This window comes from Mustela erminea, chromosome X, assembly GCF_009829155.1.
Source record: "Mustela erminea isolate mMusErm1 chromosome X, mMusErm1.Pri, whole genome shotgun sequence".
Taxonomy (NCBI): domain Eukaryota; kingdom Metazoa; phylum Chordata; class Mammalia; order Carnivora; family Mustelidae; genus Mustela; species Mustela erminea.
In genome coordinates this window covers 89,869,306-89,896,237 of record NC_045635.1, presented here as the reverse complement: position 1 = coordinate 89,896,237, position 26,932 = coordinate 89,869,306, and the positions used below count along the sequence as shown (strand labels likewise).

The following is a 26,932-nucleotide window of genomic DNA, read 5'->3' as shown; positions in this document are numbered from 1 at the left end:
TTGCAGACAGAAAGAATAATTTTCTAGCAGAAAGGATCGTAGGAGAATAGATTGAGTAGGGCAACAACAATGAAAACTGAGAGCGTTCCCTTCCTTGAAGATGTTAAATACAGGTCTTATTCCCTTTGTCCAACTGGGTTTATCTAGCTAGAGCCAGTCAATGGCTTCATTTAAGGTCTCTGGTGTTGCCACTATAGAGGAAAGCCTTGAAGTCTCCGGGACTAACCACACCGCCACAAGAGAGTACTTTGCCACCATGTTGTTTCGTGGAAAGCACTTTTCATTATTTGGCTGAGAGACGTCACTGTTTACCCCAAACCCAATTTAATTTCCTACATTATTCAGTAGATTAAACTATGAGCAATTTTTGGCTGTAGCCCAAACTTAAATTCACCTTCAGAGGACAAAGTTTGAAAAGATTGGAAAGTTCTTGAAAAGAATAGTGCCACATGCTCTAGACAATTCCCCAAGTTAACTTCCAAAGAGCTTCTGAGGCAGACATAGTCATTTATATGTATGAGTCCTGGGACATCTGAAAAATAATATTAACACAGCCCAAATGAAGAAGTAACCAAGCTTTCCTGCCCAGGAAATAACAAACACCGGTATGGATATCAGAGTACAACAGGGAAACTTTGCTTATTCATTCATTCATTCATACATCCATTCAATAAACATTAGTCAGGCAACTACTCTCTTCCACGCACCATGCCAAGTATTAAAAAGTACAACAACAAAAGACACAGTCCCTGCCCTCAAGGTATTCACAGTCTAGTAGGGAAGATGATTATTATACATTAAACTTTTGTGTGCATCAGAATTACCCGGGAACTTGTTCAAAATGTAAAATTCCAATTATGTGCCCAGATAGTCCAATTAAGTAGATCAGGAGTGGGGTCTAAGATCATTGTTTTTACAAACACCAAAGGTGACTCTACCAGGCGGTCTGAGGACCACACTTTGAGAAAAACACTGCTATACAAGGTGATTATTGCTGAGAAGGGGGTGGGGGGAACTCTCAGGGTGCCATGAGAGCTCAGAAGAGAACATACCCCAGTCTAGAGGGTGGTCAGGAGTTAATCTGGTTGAGAGGGTGGGGGTGGGGAAAGGTAGTCTAGGCTAGGCTCAAATGTAAGGTGGGGAAATTGAAGCTTTGTCCCAGGCCACTAAAAGGTAAAGGGCAGAAAAAAATGAATAGCTGCGGAGACCCAAAGATAAGGTAAAAGGAATTGGACTGGGGTGGAGGGGGCGTGTTCTGCATCTATAGCATTTTCACACTATTCCCTCAATGCAAGAACAATTCCTGTTCCCTCTGGGCATCAGAACTGTTAGTAATGTCTCTATTCCAGGACCAGAGAACAACTTGTATGAAGAGTTGACCTTGTCTCAAGCGACAAGTAGAAGGAGGAAAGTGGCAAAAGCTGAAGCTGGGAAAGCTAACAAGGGTCCTGAAAAGCCAAACCCAAAGTAAATGGGACCTTCTACTGAACGCTATGGGAGCCAGTGAGAGGTTTTCTGAAGGGGGAGCGGGGAAATTTTTTTTTTTTTTTAAACTGAGGGCCGACCCCTAGAGGAGAGACCAGAGTAACTGAGAAATGAAAGGCATCCATTTTAAAGCACCGCTACACTGTACTGGGGCCGGGGCCGGGAGGAGGGGGTGAATGTTTCTTGTGCACTTCACTACGTGCCAGGTGCTGTGCTAGGCAGTTTACATGTGCTATCTTTTGAAATCTTTACAACAGCCTTGTGAGGTAGGTATTATTTTACAGAAGAGGAAACAGAGGCTCAGAGAAGTGAAGTGCTTACCCTAGGTCACACCGCTAGGAAATGGCAGAAGAACTAGGATTATTTTAGTCCAAAGACTACGAGCTGTCCATGGCAGCAAGCTAGCTCCCCGCACCGCTCGATCTGACTGAGGTTGCTCCTTTCCTAATTAGCAGAAATGACATACGGTTTATTTCAACCAAAAAGCCGATGTTGCTGCTAGATAACTTAAGTCTGAGCCTGCCATCTGTGTGCGCATCAGTCCTGCTTTCCCTGTTAAGTGAATAAACAATACAAAGCTGTTATTTAGGGGATTTTTATAGCTACTTTGTCTCTCCTACAGAATAGTAAGGCATTTGACAGCAAGGGACTGTGTTTTTATCAATACATCAGCAGCAGAATGGTACCCAGCATCTAGTAGTTTGTTGAATGAATGAATGAATGAATGAATGAACGAACGAACGAATGAACATACGTCCACCGAGGCTGTCAGAAGGAAGAGGGGAGACATTTTGGCATTGTTCCAAGGCTCCGGTCTGGTGGCTTGTAACAGCTACCACTTTGTACAGAAATAATATTTTCGCAACTCCCAAGAAGTAGAGTCCTCAAGGCGGACTTATCTCCCGGGAAGGAGAAAGCTCTGGTTCTGACATCCCGAGTCCCTGCAGCGGGACTGACAAAAATCACAGACCATAAAACTTGATGCCCTTCAACAACAGTGAGGAAGACTGGGATGAAAGTTATATTTGCACTTGCCACGGAAGGGTCCAGATAAGCAGATGACTAGTGTAAACAAGATCGCAAGAGGAACAATTCTTTAACCTGTTTAGGCAAACAGACTGTTCCCGGGCACTCTGAAGCACTTCAGAAGTGTTTTATCTGAAAACACAAGTACATTTATATGCAAATTGTTGTTGCTTCTAGAAAACTCCATTCTTACTGATTAAGTAAATAAAGTTCCTAAAGAACATCCATTATGCAACTCTTTTATTCTTTTCTTTTTTTTAAAGCCTAATTCTAGTAACTGTACGTACTTGAGAGTAATGAAACTTTGTTATTTCTTTGGGACATCCCGTGACGGAATTTTTAACAATTCAAATGAACCTCCTCCATTAGGCAGCCTCAGTGAAACTGTGCTTCTACTTGGATCAATTTTCTATCTGGCAATAGCATCTCTTGTGCAGTCTTGTCCCCCAATCTCTCCTAATCCAATTTAGAGCTCTTCCCAGCATCTATGTCATTATTGCACATGTACCTGTGTGTGTGACAGGAGGGAGAATGGGAGGGATGAATGGAGTGGGGGAAGAAATGTTGCCTGATTTTGATGATGTTCCCTTTAGGGGACAAAAATGGATGATATAACTCATTTTCCCTTCCAGTATATTTCTCACTCAAATGAGCAAATCAAAAAATTTATTAGGTATATATAATTATAAAATGAATATATAACATATATTATTTATTCATTTTATATATATATTATATATACACATACATGTTCTTTGTATAATAAATCCTCGATTGTAGGCTTTTTATCAAAAACTACATATAATATGTGATCCTTTGACTCCTCAAAATTCTACTTGGCCAAACTGGCCAGTGCTAGGAAAGGCTGACACCCCCACTCACGCACACCTTTCCGGCTGGTTAGCCCCTTGTTCAGAGCATCTTTCTACATTATTTACTTAGAATTATCCTAATTCCTTCCAATATCATTTATACTCCTAAATCACTGGGAATTTTTAATTCTCCAATGATAAGAGCGGTATTCTCTAAATTTCTCCTCCAATGGCTTGAACCCAGACTACTCAGATAATTCATTCTGAGAGACTCAATACATTAATTCAAATACAAGCGTTAATGCACAGAAATTAAATCTATAGTATCTAGTTATTTTGGATGCTTCAGATGAACTTTATTTTGTATTTTGTATATTGGACACTAACTGAGGTTTAGGAGGGGAAGACCTGCTGGACTGGAGAGCCAGTGAATTATAGGCTCTCTGAAAACTTAATGGCAAGCTTTCATCCCAGAAACATAAGGGGATTCTTGAGGCCTGCAGTTGCATTCCTGCCGCTCAGGGTAATCAATAAAATCTGGGGCAGGCAAGCCAGACAGGATCATTAGGGATTTGTTCCAGATTGTGAATGTTGGACAAACTGGAAGAATGAAGGTCACGTCAAAAGTATGAAGATGGAGAGAGTTAGCTGGGTCATAGAAAGACAGCATGTTGTTGTCATAATCCAGAAGGACACCCAGACGTTTCAACTGTGGGGGCACATCCACCAGCATTTCCTTGTTGTTATGTCTCACTACAAAGTTACTATTGCATCGAGAGAAGACCCATGAGGAGGCGTTCTTGCCAATCCATTCATTCTTGGGCGCTGATTTGTAAGCGATACCAATTGCATACCTGTGAGACCGTGGAAAGGAGAGAGAAATAAACATGCATTAATGATCTCAGTGGTGCTAGGCACCATATGGGATATATAAGAAATCTAAAGCATGCCTTGTCCTTTACTAAATAGTTTACTTTTATACCCATAATGTTAATAGCACAAGAGTTTTAGGAAGTCAGCAATTAGAGTGCTGCAGTAATTTCCAACCCCCAGCTCAGGGTATTTCCCAAGATTTTATATTTTTGCTTTTGTAAAAGCTGGCCAATTTTTCTAGGAGTGGTTTTCCTCACATGCCTTTTAACCTTGACTTACTGGTACTATGTTCATGCAATGGAACTGAATCTCGCAGTAAAAAGGAAGAGAAAAACTACAAGTGGGATCCACTCACCAGGTGGAGGAACCCATGACCACTTCCCAGTAGTGGCAGCCACTGTCAATGAATATATTCCCTGCTGCCCCGTAGCACCCAGCTCCGCTAAACCTCTCCGGGGTATGGCTCTTCTTCAGAGAGCTTTCATCCTTCTCCATCTGCAACCCGTCATTGGAGATCTTCAACTTCTTGTGAGTCATTTTGGGATCCAGTTTAAAGGGTTGGCCTGAAAAAAAAAGAAAGAAAAAACAAAACGCATGATAAAGTATTTAAGAATGCCATCCCTGTCCTCCAGGACTATCGCTGCTACCAGGGGATTCTTCATAGGATGATCTTTCTTGGGCCAGTGCAAGTTGGCTGCTATTTTGATTATATTAAGAAAGTAGGGCCTGAAGCCACCATTTTCAATAAAAGAAGAAGCAGTTGCCCCCCTGGATAGGTTATCAAATTACAAGGAGGCTCTCAGGCTCTCTTGCTTTCAGATACGTTTTGTACTCTGCTTTATTTCAGTGGGTAGCTTGGGATTTGAGTAGGTCCTAGGGGAAGGAGTGTTTGAGGTGAGACAAAGTGAGGGGAGCTGATGAGTTAATTGCTGGTTGGTGGCAGAACAAAAAAAATGTAGGAACTCAGTGAAGACCATCTTTCTACCCTCTTACTATGGGGATGTAAAGAATGTATGATTAGGTACATTCATTAGAGTGACTGATGCATCAGGAATGATCAGAGATGGAATTTGTTGTGTAGGACCATTCACAACCTAGAATTTCTTATAACCATATGATAAAACAAATGACTAGAAGCCAATTGCTGGGTACGGCAAGAGCTGTGTTATACAAAATGGGTCTGTGACAGACACTGTTGGCAAACATAATGCCCCTTCCCTACTTTTTTCTCTTTTCCTCATTTTCACCACAGAGGGCAGAAGAGCTAAATATTCCAGCTCCAAGCCTCTCTTGCTGCTAGGTGTGGCTAATAAGATGGAAGTAGATGGAAACAGAAGTCAGACAGGGTTGGGGACACTTCTAGAAACGTGCCAGGCTTTCTCAATAGAAGAGACAGCCATCCTATGCACCGACTCTCTCCCCTCTTCCTATCTTAAAAAAGGAAATATGACATCTGGAAGCCACAAGGGCCGTATTGTGGCCATATGACAATAAGTCACTATGCAAAGGGAGAAGAAGCTTAGGTCTTTTACAACATCACAGAACTAGCTGTTGCACTAGCCCTATCCCGAACTGCCTACCTTCAATCTTCGTGCTATGGGAGACAGAGAAAAAACTGTTTTAGCTACTCACAAATACTATTTGTTAAGCTGAGTTAGTTGGAAGTCTGGGAAGTCCCCTTAGGTCAGAAGCATTCCTAAAATGTATTGCTTCTCTGTAGAAGGATTCTACCAGATTATCCCAAATAGTCCTATCTTACAAAACTGTTCCCCTAGCACGGGATGGGGTGCAGAGAAAAACCCTTTACTAACACCCTCCCCAAACACCAGCTACCACTACATGCACTTTGCATGTATCTCTGGGTTCATATATTTCCCAAGGGCACCAGTAAACCCTGTGCCCAAAGCATAAACTATTAAAGCTATATAAAACTATAAAAGCCCCTCTCCTCAGTGCCTCCACTATGTTGCACTACTGTGGTTCCCCGCTCAGGCTAAAGGTATTCCCTGGCACAGAGGGAAAAACGGAGCTCTCCTTTTGGAATCACCACAACGTACTATTTGTTTTTAGTCGGGTGGGTTCACTGTTCCGGCTGCCTGCCTGGTTTATGGCTTTAACAATGAAGATGTAGCGGGTCCCGCTCTGAAGTCCGTGTACTGTGTAATGGTTCTGTTTAATATTGGGCACAATCATCCAGCTATCCACTGAATTGTACAGGCCTGTAAGGGGGGGAAAGAAAGGACATTAACCAGCATGTAATAGAAATAGGATGAGAAGCACACTGAAAATTCATCAAAAGCTCACCCCTCCCCCAACCTGCTACCACCAAAAAAAAAAAAAAAAAAGAAAGAAAAAAGAAAAAAAAAAAAGAATTTCATCTTGTTTTCTTTTGAGTCCCAGGAGACAGAGTGAGATATCTTCTGCCTCTTTTCTCCCATGGAGCTAGGCTCATGCCAGGCTCCTTATGGCCACTCTACAAAAGTCACAGAATCATCCCTATTTTATGGAGTCCCTGGATCTTGACACCCAAGGCCCAGTCCTCTGACAGCTGAGCCTGGCCTGGTATGGATGGAGTGGCACTGGGCAGAGCACAGGAACATGGAATCTCAGAGCCAACAGGACACCCACACATCCTATTTCCCTCATTTTACAAATGGGAAACTAAGACTGAGAGAAAAAAAGTGACTTGCCCAAGGCCACAGACAGATGGTGATGTGCTGAGTGTAACCCTCGTCTCTCACCCTAGTCCTGTTCTCTCCACTGTGTGACAATGCATGAGGTGGACAGCAATGTGGCTTTGTCCCTGCAAGGTAGCGAAGCTGTCAGGGCTAATGGCTCATCTCTCCCACCCCCTCCCCACCCTTCCTCTCAAAACTAATTGCGCTCCGAGGTAGCATATAGGGAAGCCAAGGAGATGGCATGCAAATCAAAGCAAACATTACCATCCCCTCACTTGACACTACCCATTTTTTGCTCCTTCTAATACCCATTCTAAAACCCATTTGAGGTTGGGTGGTCCAGGAACACATTGTGGCCTGGAACCTTCTTCCCTCCCAAGCTCAGAGATCTAGGTTTTTGCTTTTGAAACTCTTTGGATCATAAACACTGACTTAAACAGAGAAAAATGTGCATAATCAAAAACATGTATTTGGCTAACTGTGAGTAAAAGAGGGGTTGACATTCTGGTTTTGTGAATTATCGAGGCTCCTCTCTTCTGTTATCTGCTTTTCAATCAGTTTATTGCTTTTTAATCACCATTCTACTAAAGAGTGCGAAGGAATGAGCAAGGAAAATGAGCAGTGAGTGTCGTCCCTTCTATGCAGCACTTGTAAAGGATTTAGTGAGGCTGAAAATTAAAAATAAGCATGAGTGTTTTAGAAAAAAAATAATCATGGGTGTTTTGAAACAGATCTGAGCATGAGGGCTTTATAATGAATTTGGTAGGAAGTTGAAAAAGTCTCAAATAAAACCAGAAAAAGAAGCACAATGGAGGGCAAACGGAGATGTTCGAGAAAGAATAACTGAAGATGCTCAGTCGTGCTCATGAAAAGAGAAGGATATAATATAAGATAATAATTATAATATATATAAAATATTATATTATATATATAATACAATATAATAATTCCAGGAATAATGTTGGAGGGCTTGGTTATCCACATACCAATTCACAGTATGAATCATAAATTGCACTTTGAATTTTAATACAAAGAGGGAAATAAATGGTCTTCCAGATATTCTTCTAACAATACAAAACAAAAAACTGAACTTCATAATGAAGTACTATGTAGCTATGAAAAAGAATGAGGAAGATCTCTATTAACCAATATGGAGTGATTTCCAGGGTATACTGTTAGCTGAAAAAAGCAAATTGCAAAAGAGCATGGATAGTATGCTAATTTTTTTTTTTTTTGCAAGAAATAAAGGCAAATAAGAGAACAATACATATGTTTGAAGTCAGCAGGTAAAGGGCTAGGGATAGGATTAAAAAAGGGATAGGGATAGGCATGGGATTAAAAGGACATGGGAAAGAAAGACACTTCTCTGAATACACCTTTTTTGTCTTGTTTTTCCTTTTGGAAACACATTGTCTTACAAATTCAGAAAAGCACAATTAAATCAATACGAATGAAAAAGTGGGGACAAAAACTGAAGACAAGCTGAAACAAATGAACCCTACTGCATTTCAGATGAAAAACAACCACACCAAAGGGAAGGGGCAGGAGGAGGACTGAAAACAAATCCTGAACTATTGTTTGTTTCTGTCATAGTGCGGGCAAAGCGCTTCTGAATCTGTTCCATACATTACAGGATTAAGCAAATGAGCACATGTGTTGATGTCATTGGGAGCCAGGGTTCTCACTATGGAGGTTGGAACGTACAAATATGGAGTGGGGGAAGGCAAGAAAGAACCTGTGGGGATGGACTGGGATTGGAGGTACTGGTATGAACTCATGATTTCTATACGTGTGTGTGTGTGCGTGCACGCGTGTGCACACACACGTGCATCCATATACACACGTATGTTAGGTATGTGTCTCTGTATATTATGCGTGTGCATAGGTATATGTACATGGGTATATGGGTATGTTCCTAGTACCCAGATCTTGTTCTCCAATAACATCCTCCCATTAAAACAAACCAGGGTTCCTTAGAAAAATGACTGATTTCAAGGCTGGGGCCGGATAAGGTCAGTATGAGCCTAGAATCTTCTGTTCTGCTAGAAATAAAGAAGTCCTCAGAAAATGATGGGAAAATGTAAGAACCCAGGAGTCAGCTTAAATGGCCCTTACTGGCTAAATCTGGACAATCTGAGCATCAAAATAAGCAAGGGCAGTGAAGAATTATAAACCACTGAAGAAAGAGAATTCACGAGTCTACACTGAGAAGTAGATAAATAAACAGAAGGTGGGGCTTTTGCTTATAGTAGAATGCAGAGTGCCAACTAGTAAATGGGGGAGGGAGTGCTCATTTGGAAAATCATCATTTTGCAATCATCAGGGTAAAGACTGGAACATGCAAGAATTTTTGACTGATGCTAAAACAGGAGTGGGGTGTGATGAGTTTGATGAGGAAGCAGGACATTTTCATTGTCTCAAAGTATCACCACAGGGATTGCTTGTTAGTTGCAAAAAGAAAAAAAGTAACTATATGGTGAAGAAATCCGGCAATGTCTTTGACCAGCTGAACAAAATTAGTATCACCAACGAAGGGCAAGTGGACATCACATGCCTCCAGATGTGATGTCCTCAGGAGGACACAACATCTCCAATGCAGTATTCCAGCCATGAATGCATAATTTGAATGTAAATTGTGAGGAAACATCAGAGGAACCCAAAAATAAGGGACAGTATAATAAAGAAATAAAAGGGAATTTTTAAAAAGAGGTCAATGTCGTTAAAGACAAAGAAAGGCTGAGGAAGCATTCTAGATTAAAGGGGACTAGGGATAATGACAATTGAATGCAATACCTGATCCTTGACTCTAAGGGACAATATCAGGTCCTTTGTATGTTAGAAAGGAGGTTATTGGGTCAACTGTCAAAACTGGAATATGAATGGTGGGATCAGAAGAAAAGTATTATATTAAATCTCTTCGAGTTGATAACCACACTGTCGTTATATAAGAGTTTCCTTATTAGAAAACCTACGTTGAAGAATTTAGTGGTCAGAGGTGATGATGTATGCAATTTACTCTCAAATGGTTCAGAAATAGATGGGGAATGCTAGCAAATGATAAAGGAAATGGGACAAAAATATTAACAACAGATGAATCTGGGTAAAGAGTATACGGGCATTCTTGTGCTACTCTTACAACTTTTTTGTGACTTTGAAACCATTTCTAAATTTCGAAAAGGCAACTATAGAATTCTCTAGGTGTCACTGAGACTTGGCGAGATGGGGTTAACGAGTGAATTCTGGTAACGGAAGTATACACCTGGCTCAACTGGGAAAGACCACAACATGGAAATCCATGAACCTGAGTGTAAATGTGTGGTGGAGAACATTTGCATGGAAATAAAAAGGAGAGGAAATAGAAGTTTTATGTTTGTGGCAGTATGTTATAGTCGGCCTGCTCAGACAGAAGGTATGGCCAGTGCTTGCATAATGCAAAACACAAAATTGAAATAGACTAAAGATAGACAGTAATGGGGAAGACAATTGGCCAAACATCTGTTTGAATCCAGCTAACAGCATCATCGGAAACACTATTGGCTTGTGACCATTTCAAATCTTAGATGAGGTGGGGAGATAGTTACAGATGAAGAAAAGAAAAGGGAAAAGGAAAAGGAAAAGAGAGAAAGAAAGAAAAGCAAAAAGAATAAGGGGAAAAGGAAAGCAACTCTCAGAGCCAAGGTTCAATCAACAGTGGCAGAACAGAGGTAGGCCAGACCAATGAAAAGATTAGGCCCTTGAATTTTCATGAATATGTATTCCCAATAAAATAGTTTCATCTTTTTCAAGATTTTATTTATTTATTTACTGAGGGGGAGAGGTGGGACAAACAGATTTCCTGCTGAGGAGAGAGCCCAACATGGGACTTAATCCCAGGACCCTGAGATCATGATGTGAGCCACAGTCAAGGGTTGGAGGCTCAATCTACCGAGCCACCCAGGCACCCCCTAAAATATTTTCGTCTCATCTGCCCATTGTCAGGCAGAATTTTGCTCAGGGCTCTGCTCCTGTCACTGTCCTATTCCACTAGACTGGAAGATGACATGGAAGACAGGCTGGGAGGACAGAAACTGGATTTGAAAGGATTTGGGCAAGCTAGAATGTGAAGTCAAAGCTAACCAGACAAAATGGAAGCGGGATGAATTTAAGGTGTTGCATTTCAGTTTATACAATCAAGAACTTGAAAGACCTAGGGATTTCATGTGACTACATGCTCAGTAATCAACACTCAGTAGTCAGTGTGACTACTCGAATAAAGAGGTTCAGGGCTGGGGGGTCAGATCACTTTTGGAGTACTGTATTCACTTTTTTGAGAGCACGTTTTTTAAAAGATTTTTTGCATTTATTTTAGAGAGACAGTGAGCACAAGCGGAAGAGGGAGAGGGTGAGAGACTCTCAGACTCCATGATGAGTGCAGAGCCTGATGCGGGACTTGATCCCGGGCCCCTGAGATCACGATCTGAGCCATAACCAAGAGTCAGGTGCTTAACCAACTGAGCCACCCAGGCGCCCCTAGACAGTGCATTTTATAAAGCACTTTGACACACAGCAGTGTGTTCCTGAAAAGGATACCATGACAGTAAGGGGCCTGAAACCATCTCACATGAGGAGCGATTCAAAGAATTAAGGGTGTTTAGCCTGGAAAAGAGAAAATTTAGAAGGGATGTACATGAGAGCTACCTAAAGTTATCTGAAGAACTGTCATGGGAGAGATGGATCAGGTTTGTTAGTGAGGCACAAAAGGCTAGGATGAGGACTAATTAGTAGCTATGGGTTTCATTCAAGAAACATTAGACTTGAAGTCTGACAGGCTTGTGTTCAAACCTTGACTCCATCAGTTTGTATCTCTGTGACTTTGGGCAACTCATTTCACATGAACCTCAGCTTCTTCATCCATAAAACAGAATTAGTATCATCTATGCCATAGGCTAGGGAAGAAGCCATGAGGACTCAGCGTGATGATCAATGTGGGAGCGTTTATAAATGACAAAGTGGAATGCACGTTATCAATTCCTATCGTCATTGTTACTTACTAGGAGGAAGGGTTAGGCCCTCCGTATGGAAGTCCTGACAATTATTTACAAAAACACAACAACAGAATGAGTTATTTTGTTAGAAGTGAGCTACCTATCACCAGAACTGGAAATGTTCCAGTAGAGGCAGGACAGTCATGCACTGGGTATCTAGTAGAAGGGAAGAAGATTAGCCTAAAGGACTTCTAAGGTTCCTTCCAATCTGAAGGCGCTATGATCCTATCGCCATTAAGAATCATCCTTTAAGTTCTTCTTTACAAAGGGCTACATATCTTTGAAAATGGAGAGCAGAGCCTTCAGATCTTTGTCGCTTGGACTTATGGCTCAGCTCCCAGCAGACCTCTGCTCTATCCCTCTCAGGAAGGAGAAGCTCAGTTGCTGGCTTTAAGACTCACCAGAGCAAGGGAGAGAGAGACAAGTGCAGGAAAGCATGTCAGGGAGGCCTCAGGGTTTGTCACTCCTCAAGTTGAATAAAACACCTAGGAGCACAGCTACCCAGGCCAGGTGGCTTAGGTGGGAGCTGCACGAGGCAAGTGTTTTTCGAGTGTGACCCACAATGTCCTGTCACCTCCCCAGCCCACCATGTGGCCCAGCATGGGCACCAAACAGGAAAAGGAAGCCTATTGGGTTGGTGTCATGGGGAAAATTCCTCTCATGTGGGCCTGTGTGCGAAGTGAGACACAGACGCACACACACGTACAAAGGTAAAAGAAAATACTAATTTGCAGCTCTGCGGACTAGGGCGAGAGCCCCAGGGTGAACCTTAGGGTGGGAATCAGCTCTGGTCTTGAATCCAGTTTTAATTCTGCTTTCCAGTTCTCCCCGGCACAGGGAGGGGAACTCGCAACTGGGTGTCTCTCATCTGGCCATCGATGAATCAAGTTTCTATTCTGCCTGGTCTTGCTCTAATTCACCAGAAGGTGAAACCGTAACATGTGAGCTCAGTGACTGCTTTTTAAACAGCTTTCATTTCATGGCCCACTGCCACATTTTTGTATTTGGTGTCATTCTCAGAGGAGGGGGAGAAGGGGGACAGTGACAGAGGCAGAAGGCTTATCACTACCATCGCAGACACAAATAGGTCCGGGAAAGGAAGCAGTTGTCCTCCAACGTGATGTATTTTATCATGTTAATGAAGTGGAAGAAGAGCCGAGGAGAGAGATGTTCACACACACAGAATCAGCAATGACAGTGGCGTGGCTGCCCAGGAATGAATCCTGCACTGGGTGTGACATGGATTAACTGAGGAAAGGCTAGGGATTACAAAAACAAATGGGAGTGGTCCCCGTGACTCCCCCAGCAAGGAAATACACACCTTGCTTGTCCACCCAGCAATACGGTCTTTGCAATGCCCTGGGGGAGCTTACACTGTCTACGAGAAACACTATACTCAACAACCTAACATGTCTTACAAACACTTGCCTCGTGGCGCCCCGGCCAATCTTGAGCAGCTTACTGCTTCCTTACATTTCCTTATCTCTGGCCACAGGCCCCAACTACACCATGACTTACTGATGAAGTTAGCCTGGCCAGTGAATATGGTGTACTGAAGCTCATAGGAGCTGATGCTGAACTCATCATCTGAGATCCAGTGGACTGTAATGGTGTCGTGGGAAGCAGTACAGAGCTCCTCTCGGATAGATGGTGGGTTTGGGGCTGTAAGGAAAGGTGGAAAAGAAGGTGAGGAAGGCACACTCTCTCTGTTCTGGAATTTTAACAGTTGTCACTCTTGCTTCCCAACTCAACACCACGTGGCAAGGAGGTTCTCTTCATCAACGAGATGCATTCGATGGAAGCCAAGTGCCAAGACCTCCAGTGGTCATGTGGTTTTCTTATTGCATGACCTTCGACCTGTTTCTTTTTATTTTAAAATAAGTTTTACCATATATTCTGGGCAGGATGGCCAAGAGCTAATTATACGAGTTCTCTTATCTGTGAAATAAGGGATGACCATTACCTGACAGATTTGTGGTAGATACTTACACTACAAAATGAATGCACAGTGTCTGGCACAAAGTAGTTGTTCAGTAAATGACAGTTATTTTAATATGTTAACAAAAATAATGACCAGTGCCAAATTATTGTACATGTGTATTTTTCTCGGGAAGTGGCCATTCAATAATCCTGAAGGTAACAAGAATTTTTCACAGGCTGGATGCATCCCTCATTTCCTAAAATTGTCTGCAAGCCAGACAGTTCTTACATTTTTTCATCCTAATCTGCTAGCTTCTCAAATTTCCTTAAAATCATTTGAACAGTACGCATATCCAAGCGGGACATGCCTTAATATTCCATAACTGCCACCTGAGTTCTAACCCCTTCAACAAAAAGCAACAAGATATTACTGACATGTATTATCTTAAAAGTTATAAAAGCATTTTCATTGCAAATATGGTCCTTTTCTGATTACCTTAAAGTAAGAGAACACCAAAAGACAAGCATTAAAATGGAAAGGAAACCACAGTTTCACACCTGTTAAATAATCTAGCCCCTCCAGCAGTTTCTTTTCTCTGGAAAAATCTAAAGCAAAGTTTTCAAAGGCATCATTAAAATTGATGTCTGGAATCAGAACTTGAGAAGATGCTGTTGCCATAGCGACCCTGGAAAAGAGAAAAAGTGCATCAATATACATCAAAATCAGTTTGCAACTTTTATCCAATGTTTGATTCCTGGTTCAACAAGGCAAAAATATATGAGTCGGGGGGCTTGATTCATTAAGTGGAAAATATCATATCTGTGATTTTCCAATGGAAACCAGTTAAAATTTAATCATCAGGAACAAATTAAGAGATATATCATATTTATTCACATATGTTCACCCCACAAACACACTCCCCCATCCTGTCTTAATTTTGAGAAGTAAATACAGGATTTTTTCCCCTCTGCATCATTTTCCATCTGGCAGGCAGTATCAAAACTAGACCTCTGAAGGCTTGGTTAGAGCAGTTTGAGAGATATTTTTTCTTCCCCTCTATTTTTTTTTAATGCTAATCAACAAGCCAGCATGCTGGGGCTGAGCTGAGTTCAAGCCTTCACCTAAATACTGTACTTGATTTGTTCTTTTATAACATTTGCATTTAATTTTATTACTATTTACCATGATTATATAATGCTCTGCTACTTTTACCTCCCCAGTTAGTTCTAAGTATCTCAAGAGCAGGTTTTGTATTTTGTACCTCTCATAGCTTCCATGGTCCGAAACACAGTGTTGGACACATGGCGAATAAAAAATTGTTAAATGAATAATGAATGACTAAAAACAACACAGCTGCTAACATTTATTGAGCATTTAGTAGACAGAAGAGACCACGCATGCACTTTACATTCATGATTTAATTTACCTCTTGCCAAAATCCTGTGTAGTAGATGTTATTTCCATTTTGTAAATGACGATAAGATATAACATAAACAAGAAATGATACATAGAAAGCTTAAGTAACTTGCCTAAGGTCACACAACCAGTAAGGGTCAGAAAAAAAAGGTCTATGAGTCTATGTTCATTAGATTCTAAGCTCTATACCCTGAACCAATTTAGATAGCTCTTAAAAAAAATTAAGGTAAATTCTTCTGTGCTTCAGCAATTCTTAACCATGATAACACATCAGAATTCTCTTGGGCGTTTTGACCAAAGCACACATGTTGAGGCCCTATGACAGACCTCTGAATCACAGCCAATGAAGATCCTTGAACATGCAAATGACAGAATGGAAAAAAAAAACATTAATCTGGCAACAATACACAGGTAGAATAAGGGGAAGAGGCACTGAATGTAGAAGACTAGAGAGGAAACTTCTAAGGTGAATTAGTTGTAAGGGGTTGAGAAGTTAACAAACATTCACCCACGTAAACCCAGTGACACATCCACCAACAAGAGCTCTTGGCTGTTTGTGAAAATAGAGATGACTTAGGAATAAGCTGTAGGCCAGGATAAACATATGAAAGACTAACACTATAATCTTCAGGTCTTACATAGAATGGCCAGTCTTCAGGATTCAATGAGTAAGAAGACAACAACCCCTATAGGGCAAGAGTTAAGGCAGAAAATTGGCTCATAAAATTTCTTCCTGGCCTCCCCAATCTTCTTTCTTCCATTCATCCACCCATCTGTCCATCAGCCCATCCATACATCCATCCATCCACCCATCCAATACTCACCGAGCACAAATAATGTGCCAGGCACTGTGCCAGGCATACTGGAGACACACAGTTGTGGTCTTTGCCCTCACGAAATTCAGTTTGTGGAGGAGAAAGATATTAAATAGGCAATAAAAATGCCACTACAAAAGGACTGTACCATACACAAGATCCCCCTGGCAGGGACTTGGGCACTAAGGGAAATCTCCCGGGAGGAAGTTCATTTTACGCAGTGACCTACACAATGCCTAGGAGTTAGGTAAGCTGAGACTATGTGGCTCTGTGTGTTCTCTCTAGCCTGAAGGTTGCAGAATTAGCAAAACCACACAGGGCCTTGTGGGCCACGTTACAAGGTTTGCACTTTATCCAAAGAGCAGTGAAGGCCACCGAACCACTTTTGGCCGAGAAGTGATGCTCAAATTTATGTTTTAGGAAGCGTGTTCTGCCTGTACGGATGGACTGGAAGGGGTCATCATTGGAGGCAAAACAGATTTTAAGGTGTCTACACATGAGCAAAAAGGTAAGTAGTGACAGGAACATAGACAAATAAAACAGAAAGCTAATTCACACAACATGAAAACAAATAGGCAACAAATATATTTCAAAGCCCAGAGTGCCTGGGTGGCTCAGTCAGTAAAGCATCTGCCTTTGGCTCAGGTCATGATCCCAGCATCCTGGGATCAGGATCCCTACTCAGCGGGGAGCCTGCTTCTCTCTCTCTCTCTTTCTCTCTCTCCCTCTGCCTCTCCCCGGGCTTGTGCTCTCTCTCTCTCTCACTCTCTCTCTCAAATAAATAAATAAAATATTAAAAAATATATTTAAAAGCCAACTATATGAGGAATCAAATAAATGTAAATTAAAGTGAGATTGCATTGAAGATTATAAATAATGACAATTATAGGAGCTTTTTATGCCGGTATGAGATAATGTCTACATATTTTATTAGGACTGAAACTGATAACGAACTTTGGGGATAAGTTTGGCATTAAATACCAACATAGATTAAAATGCAAATATTCCTTGACATCACAGTTCTATTTCATAAATTTATTGCTAAGGAAACAACTGAGGTGTAAGGGCATTCAACATACCATATGTACCCTAACTCTCTAACCGTGGGGACTGAGCTAAGTAAATGTAATACATCAAAAGATGAAATACTACAAGGCCACTGAAAATCAGTTCAATGACAGGGACAAGTTCATGATATATTGCTAAGTTTCAAACATAGGGTATAATGAAGTATATACAGCATGACCCTCTGTTTGTGAAATATTTATTAAATCTAGGGGCACCCAGGCGGCTGAGTCAGGTAAGCATCTGACTCTTGGTTTCAGCTCAGGTCATGATCTCATGGTTGTGGGATCGAGCCCCACCACGGGCTCCATGCTCAATGGGGAGTCTGCTTGAGATTCCTTCTCCTTTCTCCTCTGCCCCTCTCCAGTCACACAATGTCTTTCTCTCTCTTAAATAAATAAAAATCTTATAAAAAATAAAAATCTAAATATTGGGATACTATATTACCAAATGTTAGCAGTGGCTGAAAGTTAAGGATGAGTAAAAATGGTATCGGGGTATATGTAAGTGTGCGTGTGTGTGTGTGTGTGTGTGTGTGTGTGTGTGTGTGTGTGTCTATGTTTAATATGTTTAAGCAAAACAACATTAGTTATCTCTCAAGGACGATATGATAAGTGTCATTTGTAAGGGGGGAAGGAATACTCTCCCAGCTAGAATTTCATTTTAACCGAGGTCTTGGCCCATAACAGCTTATTACAATTATTATTGGTGGGGAAGAATTTCAGACCCTGTGAGAAACCACTGATGAAGATATTGAGGTTGGGCAGATGATTCTCAAGAGAAAAGAGAATAGCCTAAAACCGAATCATAAAGACAACAGCTTTAAAGGAATAGGTCAAAGGCGATGTGCTCCCAAAGGCAAAAAGAAAATCGGTAGGTAGGGAGAAAAGCAGAAGTGTTCACCGAAGCTAAGGGCAGAGAAATTTCAAGTACGAATCATTGTCAGTAGGAACAAAGGTTATTGAGTGATTTTTTTAAAAAGATTTTATTTATTTATTTATTTATTTGACAGAGACACAGCAAGAGAGGGAACGGAGCAGAGGGAGTAGGAGAGGGAGAAGCAGGCTTTCCTCGGAGGAGGGAGCATGATGTGGGGCTCCATCCCAGGACCCTGGGATCATGACCTGAGCGGAAGGCAGACGTTTAAGGACTGAGCCACCCAGGCGCCCCTATTGAGTGATTAAGGAAGACGAAACAGTAAGATAAAACAAAGGAGGGTATGTGCTATGGTGAGTGCTGTGAAGTGTGTAAACCTGGCGATTCACAGACCCGTACCCCTGGGGATAAAAATATATATTTATAAAAAATTAAAAAATTAAAAAATAATAAAAAATCTTAAAAAAAAGCAAAAAAACAAAGGAACGTCTATTAGATTTGGCAACAGGGTATCCATTTGGTGACCTCAGAAAGAACACTGGGAATAGTGTGGTAGAGGCAGAAGACATTTCAGAGACTTGAGTGAGTGGGGAGGATTGAATAATGTGGTTTAAATTTATGTTTTATCTCTGCTCTCATGAAATACCATTGAAATGACAGTCAAAGAATAAAATGTCATAAACCCACAAAGACAAAGAGAATGGAAAAAGACATGCCGGCAAGTAAGAGATTGTCAGCAAATGTTTGGAAGCTAGAAAGGGATGCATGAGCGGTAACCAACAACAGACCAGAGAAAGCTGGGTCAGGAAGCCAACAACGTCAAGCTGATTTTGTGCCGCCGACAGTTGAAAGTTTATAGGAAGAACAGCTAGACCCCAGATCCACTCGACCAGAGAGACTACTCCTCCCTCGTCCTGGCAGGAGATGTGAGGTTCAGTTTCTGCAGAGCTTTGACGCTGCATCAAAAGCAGTCTTTTTTTTTTTTTAAAGATTTTTATTTATTTATTTGATAGACAGAGAGAGATTACAAGTAGGCAGAGAGGCAGACAGAGAGAGAGAGGGGTAAGCAGGCTCCCCGCTGAGCAGAGAGCCCAATGTGGGGCTCAATCCCAGGACCCTGAGATCATGACCTGAGCTGAAGGCAGAGGCTTAAACCACTGAGCCACCCAGGCGCCCTGCATCAAAAGCAGTCTTAAAACCCTCAGCCACCTTTTCTTGCTTGGCTCCCAGAATCGTGGCAGCCAGCCTAGTCCCCCTCATCCCCCATCAGAAGCAGGAGATTGGTAGATTCCTTCTAGGGGAAACTGACTGAAGAGAAAACACCTACAGAACTGACATTTGGGTCCCCTCAGTAAAAATCTGGCATTCCACTTTATCCTATAGTGACATTCCCCGAGGAACAAACTATTCCCATCCCCTCAGATCTTCCAGTCACCCTCTAGTGGTCAATTCAAACAGTCAGCCGAAAGCTTACCAAACATGTAGGGGAAGATAGCAACTTAAATGAATGGAGAAAAGGAACTTGGAGGAGACCAAAACAATGCAGAGCTTAGAAGTTTTTAAATCATCGTCCAGATCTTCAAGAAGATAAACAAATAGTTTGTATCCACAAAGCAAAGACAGAATGCTAAAAAAAAATAAAAGCAAAAATCAAGAAAGAGCTCTTATAAATAAAAATAAGAATGCTGAAATTAAAATTTTAATAGAAGGACTGGATAAAAACTTAAGGAAACATCTCAGATAACAGAGCAAGTAGACAGTGTCATGAAAACTAGGAAATGAAAGATTTTAAACATCAGAGAGAAAATCTAGAATGTTCAACCTCTGACTAATTAGCGTCCTGGAAAGAGAGAAGAGAGGAAATAAATGGGAGGAAATTGTTAGTGAAAAATATAAGAGAACTTCCCAGAATGAAAAGTCACTAGCCTCCAGATTGGAAAGACCTACTTAGTGCCCAACAAAAATGAATGATAAAAGACCCATACCAAGGCATATCTTGGGAAATTTTAAGAAAAATGGGATTAAATATAAGACCTTAAAACCTTCAAATGTTAAAATATAGGTCACATTTAAAAGATCAGGGATCAAAATAGCAGTGGGCTTCTCAGCCCAACACTAGAAGTCAGGAGAAGTCTAGGAGACTAGAAGTCAGAGCCATGCTTTCAAAATTATAAGGGAAATCTATTTCCAACTTACCAAATGTGAAAATAAATTTCAAATATTTTTTAAACAAAAAGTTTTTGAAAATTTACTTCCCATGTATTCTTTCTTGGAAGACTATGGGAAAAACTGTTCCAACAAAATTAAGAGAGTGAAATAGTACATGAAGGGAAAATCAGACAGATCTTGATGATGTCTCTAATTAAGAACACTGAGACTCTAAGAGACTAAGTTGTCTGGAGTTCACAGGGCAGAGTATCAGAGAGAAGGCTGCACAGAGAGAATTCTGGAGACCTCCGGAAGGTTCCCCTCTAAGTATTCAAGAAAATACTGATCAGTACATGCATGTGAGGAAACTGCCCAAGGCCAAAAAAAGAGCTCCCTTAAAAGATGAGAGGAAAGTGTGCGTGGGTGGCTCAGTTGGTTAAAAGTCTGCCTTAGGCTCAGGTCATGTCCCCAGGGTCCCAGGATCAAGCCCCACGCCAGGCTCCCTGCTCAGCAGTGGAGTCTGCTTCTTGCTTTTCCCTCTCTCTTTGACCCTCTCCCACTGCTTGTGCTCTAGCTCTCTTTCAAATCAATAAATTTCAAAAAGTTTTTAAAAAAAGGTTGAGAGGGAAAAAATCCCTGGTCCTCACAAAGGGCCAGGAATAGAGTCTGTTCCCAAAAGCCAGACTGGAAAGTCTCATGATGCATGGAGCACCTAGGAGAGTACTCAGAAATGTCTTGCCTCGCTAGTACAGAAAATGTGACTCAGACTAAACACTGCTCTGATTCCACCTGACATGTCTTAAAAACAAGACCCAAAAGGATCAAGTTATTTTCAAGAAACTTAACCATGTCCTAGAACAAAGCTTAAGAATATTTATAGAAATACAAAAATATACAGCACCCAATAAGATAAATTTCATTATGTCTGACATCCAGGAAAAAAAAAAGATCAGATATGCAAAGAAGGAAAAAAAAAAACACAACCCATAATGAGGAGAAAAAGCAATCAATTAAAACTGACCCAGAACTGACACAGATATTAGAATTAGATATTCTGACAATTTTGATAATTGTATTCCATGCTCTGCCCAAGATTTGATTTTAATTTTCTTTTGAGTATAAGTTGACACACAATGTTACATGAGTTTGAGGTATACAACACAATGATTCCACAAGTCTGTATGTTATGCTCTGCTCACCACATGTGTAGCTACCATCTGCCACCATTCAACCCGATTACACTACCATTGACTATATTCCCTATACTGTACCTATTATTCCCACGACTTATTCATTCCATATCTGGAAGCCTGTATTTCCCTCTGCCCATCACCCGTTTTGCCCATCACCCACCCACTTTCCCTTGGCAACCATCAGTGTGTTCTCCATATCTGTAGGTCTGATTTTGCTTTTTGTTTGTTCATTTGTTTTGGTTTTGTTTGTTTTGTTTTGATTTAGATTCCATATGAGTGAAATCATACGGTATTTGTCTTTCTCAGTCTGCCTTATTTCACTTTGCATGGTCCATCCATGGTGTTGCAAATGGCAAGATCGCATCCTTTTTTATGGATGTGTAATATTCCTCTGTGTGTGTGTGTGTGTGTGTGTGTGTGTGTGTGTGTGTGTGTGTGTGATCTTCTTTATCCATTCATCTATCAAAGGACATGTAGGTTTCTTGGCTATTATACATAATGCAATAAAAATAGGGGTACATACATCTTTTTTGAATTAGTGTTGCGTGCCATATATTCAAAAGCTAGAGGAAAGGCTAAATATGTTTAAGTAGAAATATGGATATTATAGAAATAACTAAACTGAACTTCTAGAGATGAAAACTACAATGTCTGAGATTAAAAATACACTGGAGAGATTAATGGCAGAGTAGGCATTACAGAAGAAAAGGTTAGTGAATGCCAAGATATATTAGAAACTATCAAAATGAGGGGCAGGTGAGTGATTCAGTCTATTAAGCATCTGCCTTTGGCTCAGATCATGATCTCTGAGTCCCGGGATCGAGCTTGGGGTCAGGCTCCCTGCTCAGTGGGGAGTCTGCTTCTCCCTCTGCCCCTCCTCCGTTCTGTCTCTCTGTCTCTCTCTTTCTCTTTCTCTCTCTCTCTCAAATAAATAAAATCTTTAAAAAAAAAAAAGAAAAGGATATTATGGCTCCATCAGAATGGATGAATACCCAACTTTTGCATCAACATGGACAGGACTGGAGGAGATTATGCTGAGTGAACTAAGTCAAGCAGAGAGAGTCAATTATATGGTTTCACTTACTTGTGGACCATAAGGAATAACACAGAGGACATTGGGATTTGGAAAGGAGAAGTGAGTTGGGGGAAATTGGAGGGGGAGATGAAACATGAGAGACTATGGACAATGAGAAACAAACTGAGGGTTTTAGAGGGAAGGAAGGTGGGGGGTTGGGTGAGCCTGGTGGTGGGTATTAAGGAGGGCACGGATTGCATGGAGCACTGGGTGTGGTGCATAAATGAGCCTTGGAACATTGAAAAAAAATTAAATTTAAAAAACATACCATTTTATGTGTCAATTATATCTCATAAAGATAATTTTTTTTAAAAAGAAAAAAAAGTAGTTCAGAAACTACTGAAATGAAACACACAGAGAAAAAATAGCTAAAAAAGGAACAGCGCATCGGTGAGCTGAGACAAACTTCAATGAGCGTAACATACTTGTAATAGGAGTCTACATAAGAAGGGAAGGAGGTGGCGTAAAGAATACTCAAGGGGGTGCGTCTGGGCAGCTCAGTCAATTAAGCATCCAGCTCTTGGTTTCAGCTCAGATCAGGATTTCAGGGTGGTGAGATCAAGCTCCGCATCAGGCTCGGTGCTCAGTGCACAGTCTGCTTTGAGATTCTCTCACTCCCTCTGCCCCTCACCCTGCATGCGTGTGCTCACTCTCTCTTTCTCTCTCTCTCTCTCTCATAAAGAAAAAAATCTTCTAAAAACTATTTGAGGAAATGATGGCTAAAAAATTTCCAGGTTTGCAGAAGTCAATTGTTAATGTCTAAAATGGGGGGGGGGAGAATAGCAATATAAGAATGTTATTTAGAAATGTAAAGGCCGGGCGCCTGGGTGGCTCAGTGGGTTAAGCCGCTGCCTTCGGCTCAGGTCATGATCTCAGGGTCCTGGGATCGAGTCCCGCATCGGGCTCTCTGCTCAGCAAGGAGCCTGCTTCCTCCTCTCTCCTCTCTCTATTTCTCTGCCTGCCTCTCTGCCTACGTGTAATCTCTGTCTGTCAAATAAAATTAAAAAATCTTTAAAAAAAAAAAAAGAAATGTAAAGGCCATGCCAACAGAAATACCTAATAGAGCTGAAACCTCTTGGCTTTGCTAGGAAGGTGTAGACTGTGGCACTAAACTCCCTAGGTTTGATTCCTGTCTCTATCCTTTACTAGTTGGGTCATGTTAGGCAAGTCACATAACCTCTCTGAGCCTCATTCTCTCACTTGTAAAATGGGGATAATAATAGCATCTATCTCATAAGGGGGTTTTGTGAGGATTAAATGAGTTAACACTTGCAGGGGCTTAGACTAATGCTCAACACAGAATCAATGCTCAGTATTATTCTTATTGGAGAACAGAAACCAGCAGTGAGGAGATTGCTCTTTCTTACAATATGACTATTAGTAATATTTGATTTTTTTAACTATGCACAAGTATTACTTTAGTATAAATAACTTCTAATGTTGGAGAAGAGTAAGTCAGAGGTGAGGACATGGCACTGTCTTTGAAAAAGTTTGCTATGCAGGAAAGAGATGGATACAGCAATAGCCAGAGGGGGTATAAGATTAGAGAAAGTTGTGGGTGTTATATTTTTTAGATAGGAGAGACATGAGTGGGTTTAAAGGTGGATATGAAGTCAACTAGAGAAATGGAAAAACTGAAGCTATAGGAACAAAGAGAAGCATGTGGCCAAAACACAAATAATACAATATAATCAAAAGGGAGGGGTGCCTAGGTGGCCCAGTCGGTTCATTGTCAGACTCTTAATTTCAGCAGGTCTTGATCTCAGGATTGTGAGTTCAAGCCCCACCTTGGGCTCCACAATGGGCATGGAGCCTACTTTAAAAAAAAAAAAAAAAGGGAGTGTGGAGGCAAAAGTGATGGATTTGGATGTAAATATGCCCAGCAGTTTGGTTTGAGAAGCTGAGAACTTTGTCCTTTGTCCTTTCATACCTGCCACTCTTTAAAAAAGGATGTGAAGTCATTTGCTGAGCATGAGGGGGAAGGTGGCAGGGTTGGAATTTTTTAGTTGAATATAGAACACTTGAAATAGTCTTTAGGGAGACAAAGCAAAAAGAAAGCTGATCAAGGTGATGCAGAAGGATTTCGGGGCCCCAGTGAGATTAGAAGCCATAAATGTGTGCTGTGATAATACCAACCTCTTTGGTTATGTGGTTTTCTCTAGCTGGGTTCTGCAACTCAAATACAGACATGGAAAAGGTGGGAAGAGGGGGACCTGGATGGCTCAGTCAGTTAAGCATCTGTCTTCAGCTTAGGTCATGATTCCCGGGTCCTGGGATTGAGTCCTGCATTGAGCTCCCTGCTCAGTGGGAAGCCCCTCTCCTCCCTGCTCATGCTCTCTCTCACTATCTGTGTCTCCCAAATAAATAAATAAAATATTTTAAAAAAGAAAACAGAAAGAGCTGGGCTGGTTTGGGGTTGGGGATTCGATCAGGTTGGTGTGATAAAAAGACCAGGGAAGTGGGTACATTGCAACAAGGGTGAGCAGTTGACATGAGAAATCACAGAGCCTCAACAGACCAAAGAAAGAAGTAAAGAGAGTAGGTAGCTGGTAGGTAGCAGTCGGGTCTTAGGGATCCCGATGAAGTTGAAGAATAGAGACTCTGGAAGAAAACCAATCAACTTTAAGTACAGCGGTTGTAGCTAGAACAGAGCGGGGATGTTAATTTATGATTTCAGTGTAATTCTGACTGATGGCAAGGTTCAGCATGGGAGCCATGGAAGCAGGTAGATAAAGGGGAGCAGAGGTGAGGGTCACTGGAGGAGGGGATGGCAAGGAGCCCATTAGATAGGGTCAGCCATGTGGAAGCCAGGGTCACCCGGAATGCTTGCAGAAGCAGGAAGAAGGAATACTGTGTACGTGGAGCCAAAGCCTTAGTAAATGGGAGACAGAGAAGGAGGCCAAGTTTGCCTAATACGTCTCTGTAGCCCCTTAAAGCCTCGGTGACTCTACTGAGCAATGTGCCACTTTAGACTTCAGATTCTTTGCACATGGTGTATAGATGGCCTTTGAAGGACCCATGAGTCCTCTAGAATCACATGCAAAATTCTACATGTACGTATCTAACATGCATTTCCCCCTCAGGAGAAGGCTCTGGACATTCATCACATTTTCAAGGGGATGACTGATTAAAAACAAAAGCCCAAGAATTACTGCTCTATCCATCTGTGTGAGAGATAACTAAATGAAAGGAATAAAAATTGCACAAAGACTCAGAGAGGGCACACACCTGTCCCTGTGGCCAAAAGTCTCTCTGCCCCTATGCTAACACCAACCTAGAAAGCCCCAGCACACTGGGACACCTGGGTGGCTCAGTCAGTTGGGCCTCTACCTTTGGCTCAGGTCATGATCCCAGGGTCCTGGGATCGAGCTCTGCATGGGATCCCTGCTCAGTGGGGAGTCTGCTTCTCCCCTTGCCTCTTCCCCTGCCTGTGTTCCCTCCCCCACCCCTTCTCTCTGACAAGGAGATAAAATCTTAAAAAAAAAAAAACCCAAAAAACAAAACAAAAAAAGAAAACTCCAACACTAATGGGTAGCAGAGAGCTGGGGCAGAGCCCTAGCTAGTTCCCTAGTTCCCTAGGGAATGTGGCTTGCTGTGCACTGGCAGAAGGGGTGAAGCTACCTAGAGGTTACCACTGAGGCTTTAGTAAAAAAAGTATCTGGTAAGATCTTCGGGCAGCAGCTGCTATGTAGGTGCCCAAACAGAATTCTGTGACTTCAGCTGCACCCTTTTCCTAAGAGCAGGCCTAGAGAAAAGAAGAGAAGTTGCTCACCTCTCGGCAATATTTTTTGCAGACTGGAGAAACCGGGCCTGGTCATTTTCTTTCAGGATATGTTCAGCCTGGTTGATGAGGACTGTTGAGCGCTCAAGACACTGACGGCAATTAGCAACCTGCTGTGCCAACTTTCTCAGTTTCATAACCTTAAAGGAATGAGCAGAAGAAAAATGAGCTTCAGCATCCAGGGCTAAATTAAAAACGATAAAACAACACGAAGGAGATCTGCTGCAGCAATGCTAAAAATAAGGCCTATTAATATCCCATGGTCCCCGTACTAACCACTCACCTTCTCACCCCACCGTCTCTGTCTTGCCAGCCCCTCCTCCCACCTACAGCCCGCTTACTTAGGCTGCAACGCACTCAGTCATACACTCTCAGTCATCTGCCTCCTCTTTTTCATGGACAAAAACGTTAATTTTTCTGATTAGAACAAGAGTGCATGCTCACAGTTGAGTATTTAGAAAATAAAAAGTATCAAAGGAAGCCCTGCCACCCAGGGATCTCCATCGACCCATTTTTATGGTTGATATATTTTCAGAGCCGAGTTTAATAAAAAGTACTTCCTTGTTCTTTATGGAATTCTACCTTCCAACGAGTATCTTTCTCTCTGTATTCTTATGAGCACCTGCACATTCACAGATCTGTGTTCTCGGGAATTTCAGTTCCTGTGTTGGCTGGAACCACCCAGCATGGCACAAAGTATTGATCATCACCTCAGACTCTCATAATCTTCACACTGTATACCTG

General features: G+C 41.6%; 1 protein-coding gene across 5 annotated transcripts in view; it reads right to left on the bottom strand.

Annotated features, from left to right (window-relative positions):
* Positions 1–3,654: 3,654 nt before the first annotated feature.
* The window catches only part of MID2 (midline 2), a 93,773-nt gene continuing 70,495 nt past the window's right edge, over positions 3,655–26,932 (bottom strand). For 4 of the 5 annotated variants that reach the window (XM_032329797.1, XM_032329799.1, XM_032329796.1 and 1 more), the window contains exons 5-10: positions 26,180–26,328; positions 14,377–14,504; positions 13,327–13,560; positions 6,254–6,415; positions 4,552–4,759; positions 3,655–4,177 (exon numbers count right to left, since the gene is read on the bottom strand). In XM_032329797.1, the coding sequence (XP_032185688.1) occupies positions 3,775–4,177; positions 4,552–4,759; positions 6,254–6,415; positions 13,327–13,560; positions 14,377–14,504; positions 26,180–26,328 (1,284 nt within the window). In that variant the 3' untranslated portion in view covers positions 3,655–3,774. The remainder of the gene's footprint in view (positions 4,178–4,551; positions 4,760–6,253; positions 6,416–13,326; positions 13,561–14,376; positions 14,505–26,179; positions 26,329–26,932) is intronic. The other variant, XM_032329798.1, reaches the window with a different exon arrangement.